At 46.1% G+C, this 9,911-nt stretch overlaps 1 protein-coding gene across 2 annotated transcripts in view; it reads left to right on the top strand.

Moving 5' to 3' along the window:
* The first annotated feature begins 461 nt into the window (after window positions 1-461).
* Window positions 462-9,911, top strand: part of TLL1 (tolloid like 1) — a 126,130-nt gene continuing 116,680 nt past the window's right edge. Inside the window, exon 1 of one of the 2 annotated variants that reach the window (XM_021555681.3) lies at window positions 462-4,804. In XM_021555681.3, the coding sequence (XP_021411356.3) occupies window positions 4,543-4,804 (262 nt within the window). In that variant the 5' untranslated portion in view covers window positions 462-4,542. The remainder of the gene's footprint in view (window positions 4,805-9,911) is intronic. The other variant, XM_085578004.1, reaches the window with a different exon arrangement.

Below are 9,911 nucleotides of genomic sequence, written 5' to 3'. Positions count from 1 at the left end.
ATTGTGTATATGCATTTTTGTTACTGTAGACACTTTATTTGTCACAATGTGCTTTCAGCTTCAGTATTTCCCAACAGAATCACCACTTGGAGAGTGGGAAAATACTTAAACATAACTACAGCTGTCTCAGAAGTGCTCTAGGTGCCTCAGAGTGAATATGTTTATCACGAGATAAGGCAGGAAGGTAACCAGCTTCTACAGAACTTCTCTGTTTCAGCCTCCTGAAAAGTCCCATGAGTCCTGGTCCAAAGGAGCTGACCCACCACGGTCTTCAGCCTTCAAAGCCTTAGGCATGTGCTGAGCTTGATGTTTTGAATAAGCTCATTGTGTACACCCACCTAAAACTCCACACTAGATGGAGGCCTAAGCAGCAGACAGATAGCCAAAAAATGAGGAGGAGGTGTGAGCAACGATGTTTCATATGTATTTTGTTTTTTAGTTCTGTGATTGTGTTTGTCTTTTGTACATACTTGTCCTTTTTTTAAAGTTTTTTTCTGTTTTGGTTGTTTCTTTTTTGTGTAGGAAGAGCTGAAAAACCTCCAGCTTTCTGGATTAAAAATAATAATAATATATATACAAAAATGCCATCACCACTTTTAACATAACTACATTTACCATTATCTCTGTCCCTGTAATATACCCACAAACCAGGAAATTTAAAATAAAAGGAAAATGGCTTTGTTGTTGCTGTTGTTGTGTTCCTTTGGTTGGTTTCCTTCCAGCTTAAGCATTCTGTCTTCCTGGCTATGTATTCGTTTCTTTGGAAACGGCTGTAGGATGGATTTTTGATTGACTGTGTTGTCAGATGGATTATCAGAGTTGTGAGCTTTTTGGAATGGTAGACATGAATGTGTGATAAGGAAAAAATATTTTTTACTTAAAATGTTTCAAAAATTTGCATCATGAAAGGAGTTAGGTTGAATAATTAACAGGTTACTTAGGGAAAAAGTTTTTTTTTAATGTGGAACAGTTTGATTTCTAGGAAAAAATTATTTTAATATAAAGAAAGCTTTTTACTCATGTGACTGATGGGAATATTAATACCTAAGCAATGTCGAATAGTTTCTGCAGAGCTGCAATGCATATTTTAAAGAGTAATTCTAATGTGTAGCTGCTTTGGGTTACAAGCAGAAAACAGCTTTTACCCTGACATATACACACATTTGTTACAGCACTCATGTGCCCAGATTTCTGCATGACTCCCGTTTCTGAGTTTGTTTCCTGTCTTAGTCAGGGCTCTGCAAGGCCAGCTGTCCTCAAGGCAGTGAGTGCTTGGTGCTGCTCTGCCTGTGCTGGGGATGCTGAGGTCGGGGGCAGATTGAGGCTGAAGGTGACGTCAGTGCCTACCTTGCTGGGAGAGTTAATCTCCCTCTGCAAAAGCTCTAATAATCTCATCACTTGGGAGACTGGCATGCTGAGGATTGCATACTGTACATTCCTCTTCTTGGGCTGTAAAGCAATCAGCAAAACCAGTGTTTCTAAAGCTCTGTTGACAAACATGTACTTGCTAGACAGAGATTGTTCCTTTTTTGGCATGGTGGTGCAAAGGCACAGGAAAGAAAATTAACTTTTTAAAGGTGTGTATATATGAAGTAAGAGCAAGCAAAGTAACAAAACCAGGTTAGGGGGATCCACTTTTTCAAATGAGCCTGTTATTAATAACACTGCAAAATAAGCTGCCTCCTTTGTGGACATAAAAAATACCAGAAGCCATATTTCAGATTGGATCAGGCTGGTTTCCTTAGCAAAACACAGCCCACCAAACCATCACACTGCAAACAAAGGTAGTCACCAGCCCCAACACTGCTCTGAGGGACAGACAGAAAGGGTCTCTGGTAACTAACTTCCTTGGAGTCAGTTCCAAGTATCTGAGGTGGCCATTCATAGAAAGTATATTGAGGAAGAGGGGAAAAGAGCAGGCCACAAGTTTCTCAGGCTTTTCTTTCATCTGGTATATGGTGCTTTTTGAGGTCTTTATGAAACTGAACTTGCAAACTGAACTGCTGGGAGAAAGACTGCCTAGTGAAGGCTGCACCTTTTCAGTGGCAACTACCCATTGCTTGGCTTTCATGTCTGCAGCAAAAAGACTGAGTTAGGAGCACTGTGGACACAACCTGCATGCCAAAAATAAAAGGAAGCACATGGATGCTTCAAAGACACTGACGCTACTCGGTGCCAGACTTCTTAATATTGTTAAACACCTATTAGCTCCGTCTTAACCGACCGTTCCAGTTGTAATGTTATGACCTGCCGAGAGTGCCTATCTATAGCAGCACTAACCCTTCGTTCACAGGACGGCAGGGGCAGACGCAGAGCATCCGAGTAGGCACTACAGGTTTCATCATTCGAAAGGAGGCTTTGCACCTTGCCCCCGCCCGACCCCCGTATTTTGGGGGCAGCTAAGTCGACAGCGGCGATAGGAAGTTGTGTCCCTTCCCTTCCTCCCTCCCTCGATAGCTGCGATAGCACAGTGCCCACCCGGAGTTTGGGAAGTGCCTCCGGCGCGCCCCCGCGGCACCTGGAGCGGCCCGCGGGGCCAAGGGGCGCTCCGCCGGCGCTGCCTGCGCTCCTGGCACAGCCGGGGGAACGCATTGTCTCCGGATTTCCAGCCCTGCCACACAGGGAAGGCTACCGGGAAGTGCTGCGGGGAGAGCGAACCTGTGCGGGCTTGGACGTGAGAGAAAGACGCAGCCACTTCTTCGCGGCAGCCCTTTCAAAAGCCCGTGTTAAATGTGACACCCCGGCGAAATGGGAGCAGAAGAAACACCCCTCTACCCGCCCCTCGTCGTCCCCCCCGCCCTTTTCCATGGAAACTCGTAAAAGGAGGAGGAGTAGAGTTTGCTACGGAAAAGTCTCACCTTGGTCTGAAACAGTTTCAGGCGTTTCTGCAGGATCGGAGCTGCCCGTCTCGGGGGAGGGGAGGAGGCAGGCAGGGAGATCTCTAGATACCTATACATGTATACATATTTTTTTCCCCCGCTTGATCTTATTTTATTCCAGCAGCACGTATCTCTGCCCCTCCTCCCCCTCCCTCTCCAGGTTGATCGGCTGAAATGAGGCTTTGCGCGCTGATCCCTTCTCGGGCTTTAAAACAAAACCCGGCCCCGCGCAGCCGGCGGCAGCTCGGGGCGCCTCGGCGCTGAAGCGCGGCGGGGCCGGGCGAGGCGCGGCAGTTCACCGCGGAGCGGGGCGGTGGCTCCCGCGGAAACTTCGCTTGGAAAATAAACCTCCACCACTTTCCTGGAGACCCACGTGAGAGCAGGAAAGCCCGACTGCAAGATCTCTGCGCTGCTGCTGCATGCTGCAATTTTACTTTTTGTTTGCCTTGATTATTTTTTTTTCCTGTTTGTTTGTTTGTTCTTACTTTCATTTTGGAACGGTTTCCCATCTGCTTGGCTAAACTTCTGGAGACCAGGAGACCAGTGGACCTTTTATAATGCCTGCTTCTGTTTTAAACAAACTGTGGGCTCTTAAACTTTTCTCTTTCCCCCTCCCCCTCGCTCCTTAACCCGCACCCTTCAGCTCATGGGGCTAGCACTGCAAAGCAGCAGAGGGGCAAATATACAGACGCTGATTTATTTTCCTGCCTCCTAAATGGTAGTTAATTGTCATCGTCCTCCTCATCACCCATTTTCTCGCGCTTTTTTGGCTGCCGGGTGTCGATCTGTGCATTGTTTTATCTGATCTCGATCCTTTTGTTGTTGTTGTTTAAATGGCACGCACTGCTTATCTAGAGAGAAAGCTATATGGAGATAGAGGCGTATAGTGAATGCGCGTGTGTTTCCATAAGACACACTATCAAGGGAGCAGATCAGAAGCAGCCCGGATCCTGACCCTGACTGTATGAATAAGTAAGCAGGATGCTGACGACTGTGTGTTAGTTGCCTGTAAGGTTTTCGTAAGTTAAAGGGGGACGGAGGAGGGGGGACAGGCCAGAGACAGAGCTTAGAGTGTTTGTGCAGAGGGGGGCGAAACTCTGACACTTTGCTCCTTCCAGCATAGCTGCTGCCTCCCATCAGTAGAGCTCCGCGGTTTGCTGTAGTGCACCCCACCTCCCTCTCCCTCCTCCCCGCTCCCTTTTCTTCCCTTCCTCCTTTTTTTTTTTTTTTTTTTTCTCTTTCCCCCCTCTCCCCGAGGTAGTTTGCTGATGTGCAGCCCGGATCCATCTTCTGGCAGCATCAGCGGGAGCGGGGTCGGCGGCGCGGCGGTCGGCGGGCGCGCAGCGGGGCGCGGGCCGGGCGCGGAGCGGGACGCGGGCAGCAGCAGCCACCGCCGCCGCCTCCTCCTCCGCGGGAAGTTTGGCTGGGTTTTGACAGAGGCGAGGGGAAGCCCTGACAGACAGGATCTCCCGGACTGAGTCCACCCCCTGCGCCCACCCACACACCCAGCGACTTTTCCCCGGCGAGGGGGCAGGGGGGGCAGCGACGCTCATGCTCCTCACTCTGTGTCGCACCCGCCTGACTGGGGCTACCTAGGGAGCACCGTCTCTTGGAAGAGCCTCGAGGTGGATAAGGAAAAAAATACCAATCTCCCCCAAAACCTATGGGTTCTCCATCCCTTACCCTCCTTTCCCAAGCCGGCGTGGACAGCAGAGCCGGCCGCCTAGTTCACCCTCGCCCTGCTCGCCACCTCTCCGCCCGAGGGAGGATGAAGATGCTTTGCTGGAGGATGGCACTGTGGCTGGCTGGGTGGACTGTCTGCGGGAAGCCTTCTTCCTGCTCTGGCCTTGATTATGATTACACTTACGATTTCACTGAAGAGGATAAAGCCGAGGCGATAGATTATAAGGATCCTTGCAAAGCCGGTAAGTGACTTCTACGTCTAATGCAGCTCCCCGCCCCCTCCCCAGATGGTGACTTTGTCTCTGCTTTATTTACGCGGGGTGCGTGTGGGGTTCCGGGCTCACCTGCTCCCTCCCGGGGCAGCAGCGGCGAGCGCAGCCGGAGCCCGGCGTCCAGCCGCCTTAGCTGGGGAAGGTGCCCTGGACCTGCTTTTCTGGGACTTCCCACTTACTTCCTACGCTCTCCGGCTGGGCTGGGAGAGAGGCGCGGCGGCGGGCAGGGCTGGACCGGCGGGCAGGGCTGGACCGGCCGCCAGCGCTCCGCGGCCCCGGGGCCGTCGTGCCGGCCGAGGAGCCGCGGAAGTTCGGAGAGCATTTCGGCGGGGCTCGAAGGTGTCGAGGCGGGACTGCACCCCGCAGCACCAGCCGGGAACACGGAGCAGCCGGCCCGGGCTCTGCCGGAGGGTGGCGGCTCCTCCCGGGGCCCTGCCCGCCCCCGCGGCGGGAGCGGGTGCCGCCTCCGTCTCCCTGTCGCCTTCTTCCATCCCAACCTGTCGCTCCCCGGCCGGGCACCCCTTGCCGTGGGCCGGGGCGGGTCCCATGGATGTGGATGCGCTAAGTGCGGCTCCGAGCGGGAGGGCTGCGAGGGATGGTGACTGTGCCGGGCTCTGAGCCGGGCGAGCCCGCGCGTCCCGCTGCCGGAGCCCGACTGGTGGTGCTGCGGGCTGGTTCCACAGCCTGTGCCGTGGGGCCTCCCGCCAGCTCGGTGCCTGACCTTTCTCCACTGTGCGGGAAGAGCTGAGGTACAGCCTCTTCTCACTTCGTACAGTGATTTTCTAGAACGTTTTTATCCTACTGATTTAGGACTGCAGCCTCTTTAATGTGAGATACAATTCTTCACCGATTAAAGTTCTCAGTAACAAGAACTGACCTCAGGAACGGGGTTCACTGGTATTTCATTAGACAAGTGTATCTCGATGATGCTTTTTTATCCTCCCCAAGGTGTTATCAGTGGCTGTCCATTCCCTACAGCTCTATTGTTAAACATGCGCTCAAGTTTTCTAGTGGCCTCCTTTGCATTAATTAGTTATTTTATATTCTGAAAACTAGTTCAGCCAAAGGTTGTGTTCTCTATATCTGCGTGGTTTTCTTTAATTTATTGAAGAGAATGTGGTGTACATATATGCCAGATATGCAGACGCTCTGTTTTTCTAATCACAAAAATATTTTGTTCCTAAGTGTGAATTGTTAAGTCTGACTTGCTTACAACAGAAGAATGTTCAAGTTCAAAAAGAACAGAAGCAGCTGCAATCAAAACATTATTTTTTCCTAAATTAACACTCACAAATAAGTATAAGTAACTGGTCATTTTTAACCTGAACTCTTTTCTTCTGGTCTGTAATTATTTAAGAAGATTCATATGCATCATTTCATATAATGAGAAGTTCCTGTTTACTCTCAGTTTGCTGTGGGATTCTTGTTTCATAGTGGGAATAATTAGCAATTATAATTCATGATACTAAGTGTTTTGAGGTTATGCATGAGAGAAAGACAACAGTAGGAGACTGCAATTTGATCTGCATTGCCAATTCTCTGCCATCACTTTGTTTTGCCTGGAGAAAGAAGCATTTGTTTGGAAAATTTGGCCCGTAGAAACATTTTACTGAAGTTCTTACTTGTGCTGCTTCACAAGTATAGGGACCTTAGGTACTACAGGGACAAGAGATAGGTAGGTATACAAAGAGTTACCTGTGTGTAGTTCCTCTTAGTCTTAAAAGTTGTCACTTTGAGGTTGTCTATCCAGTAAAAAAACCTTTTTTTTTTCTTTGCTTCTTAGTGTGTGGTAGTTCTTCAGAAATAAAAATGCACCTCACTGTGTACCATGTACGCATCAGTTTTAATCAAAAATTGAAAGCTCTAGATATCAATGAAACTGATCCTCCAAGAGTATTTCCCAATTTACTTTTCCTGGTAGACCTTCCTTAAAGGCTCCATTAATCTCAGCCTGTAAAGTACTGGTGCCTGATCAAAGATGCTGGGAGCAGCGGGTGTTCAGCCTCTTTTTGCAGCATAGCCCAAGTGTGTGTTCTCCCTAGGTCAGCTCTTATCGTCTGGGGTGGGTTTTCAACTCCCAGGAGTAAATTTACTATCTCTGCCATTAGGATGGGTTCCGCAGTGAGGCCCTATAGAAGGACAAAGCCAGGCTTCACACTCAGGGGTGTGAGACGCTCACACTCAAATTTGTGTGTTCTATGCACAAGGTAACAGGATAAAATAAGTCAATTGTTGCTGAGATAACGCTCAAGGTATGCAAGCTTTGTAGATATAATTAACACCTGCTTTTACTGCATCTTGAGGGCCTGCAGCTGAGCCTGTAAAAGTGCCTTTTTTTTTTTTTTTTTTTTTTTTTTGCTGTTCAGGCTGGTCAGTTGGGTCAGTGTTTTCTGTTAGGAATGAGATATGAGTTTCTGCAGCATAGTAAATACCCAAAGTCATTTATGGTTTTATCCAGTTCAAAAACTTCAGTGATACCCCTGCAAACATGTTAGAATAATTTGACCAACCACCAAATATGCTGATGCAAGATTATCTCACCTGTGTTTTAGAAGTTATTTGCATTCAAATTTTCTCCAGTGAGTGGTTTTTGCTGCTTAGTTTTTTACTGCATAGACTACGTTTGCAATCTTGTGACAGAAAGCACTGCCCATAAAGCGTGAGATCCATAGTTAGATGAAGTTATAATTCTATATCTCCTTATACATACCTGCCTCTGTTGAAAAAATGTTTTCTTGGTAGGTCCCTTTCTCCCTGTTTTATAGTGAAGAAACTGAAGGAATTTACCAGAAATACAATGTGACAGCGTTGTGGCTGTCATTACCAGGCACAAGGTGATTCCATATATGAGGAGTTATTTATAGGTATTCTGTGGGATTTTTTATGGGTACTATATATGTGTTGTAACATTTTCAGAAGGAAGGGATCATTTTAGTGAATATGCCAAGATTCACACTGTTGCTTTGACTTAAAACTTCCAGGAGCAGCACAGTACAGGATGCTATAGAGGCTGAAAAGTATATTTTCTTAAAATATTTCCAGCTTTCTGAAAAATCTACAGATAACAGGTGTCTGTCAGATGCCCTGTAGCACTAGGAGGTGTTTCTGGAGCTGATGCTGTCATTTGCATCTAAAACAGCAGCTATTTTATGCAACACCAAAGTACAGTCTCAGTAGTAAAGCCAGCAACTGGGAGCCCTGGAGCTTCAGGGAAAAGAAGGGCCTGGAGAAATGTTGTGATGCTGTTGGGGAGACAACCTCTGGAAGGAAGCTGTTGACATTGTGCAGAAGAACTTGATGAGCTGTGTGGTTTCCCATAGGTTTGTCTGCAGACCTTTAACCTGTGTGTGAATTTTGGGTCACGCTGCTCCTCCTTGTAACAAGAATCCTGGCACACTGTAACAGCGGGATATGATGTAACACAGTTTCTGTGCTTCTGATGTCTCGGATATTTCCTTGTGTCTCTCTGCAGGATATTGCCCTCAGTGTTTACCGTTGTGAGTTCAAGTGTAAGGCATTCGTAGTTCATCTTCAAGATGTAATTTGCTAGAAGATGTGAAACTGGGAACGCCATACTCTAAATCTAAGGACATAGATCAGCATTTGTATAATCAGATATAATTCCAAAGAAGAAAATGCGGAGACAGATTTCAAGGGGCATCATCAGACTTTTCAGATTGCAGCATGCACCTGCATTTACTTGTCAATTCCTGAAATTTTTATTTTTTTCCATTCTTAACACAGTTTATAACTGATTCAGGGTATCTGCTAAGAAATGTAGGGAGTGAGATGGCTAAGAAAATAATTTCCCATCCTGTAATACTTGTTCATAGCCTGCACTTAGTTGATAGTCAAGGTTTTTTGAAGGCTTTAGTTTTGTTTTCTCAACAACTTTGTTTTCCTAAAACAGAGCAAAGCAAATTAAAAAAGTGGGCGTACTCTGGTGTTCCAATTAAAATACCATGAACAGTGGGAGATTAGACAAGAAGTCTTAGTTCTGTTGTATAGCTACAGTGCTGAGCTCTGTTTCAGCCTCTGGACAGCTGACTGTCCTCAGATAAGTCTCTTTTAGAATTTCTTCTGTGAGGTATTTCACTTCCTAAAACAAATGTTAAAGTTTTGGGGAATAAACTTGTAGTTGGGATCCTTGGGCTATTATTTTTCCCTTTTGTGGGCCTGTCTTTTTTTTGCAGGGGTTGGGGGGGGGGGGCGGGGTTTGCACTGGAAATTTTGTCTTATACTAGGAGAAGTTCTCCCAAGGAAAACATCACTGAAACTTTTACAGTTTTCACTGCTGTTAGTTTGGATTACTCCCCTTGTGAAAACCCAGTTAATTGGGACTTTTTTTTCCTTTCAAATGATGCATGAATTGCTTTTATTTTTTTTTCCCTCAGTAAAGCTAGATAAAAATGTCAAAAAGAAAGAATATTGTAAACAAGCAATTAAATTTACAGCTTTATACCTTGAAAGTTAGTTACCATGCAATTATTTGACTAAGAACAAATTCTGTATGTATGCATGCTTGTCTGGTTAAGAATTAGAGATAATTAAGTCAGGCTGTCCTTAGATGTCCATTTCTCCCTCCTGTGAGAATCTAAGGAACTAGTTTGTTTACTCTGCACCTTTATAAATAATAATAAAAAAAGTTTGGATTGTCCTTAGTATTTCCCTCATCACTGAAGTGTCAAACCTAGTAATATATTTTATTTGTAAAATAGATGAACCGGAAAGATTGATGGTAAATGTTGAGTACAGTTATTAAACAATGTCATCAACAATGTCATCAACAATGTAACTGCAGTCTAACTATTGTTTCCTGATGTTGTAGCAGGAACTTTCTATATGGCTACATTTTAATTTTAGTTTCCCTCTTGTGCTCTGGGACATGTGTTCAGTTGTAAGCACTCTAATTGTGCATTCTGGTGATAGGAAAATTCTTAAAACCTCTGATTCTGTATTTTGAATCTGTTGCATGATTTAGGTAATTGAGATCTTTCATATTTACAGTTCAGTCATGTAGTAGACTCTTAAAGCTATATTATGCAGTTTGTACTAATATAGAGGTTGTGCTGCTAAT

This window comes from Lonchura striata, chromosome 4, assembly GCF_050655825.1.
Source record: "Lonchura striata isolate lonStrDom1 chromosome 4, ASM5065582v1, whole genome shotgun sequence".
In the NCBI taxonomy this organism is placed as follows: domain Eukaryota; kingdom Metazoa; phylum Chordata; class Aves; order Passeriformes; family Estrildidae; genus Lonchura; species Lonchura striata.
Note: the sequence above shows the minus strand (reverse complement) of the source record. Positions and strands in the feature narration are given on the sequence as shown.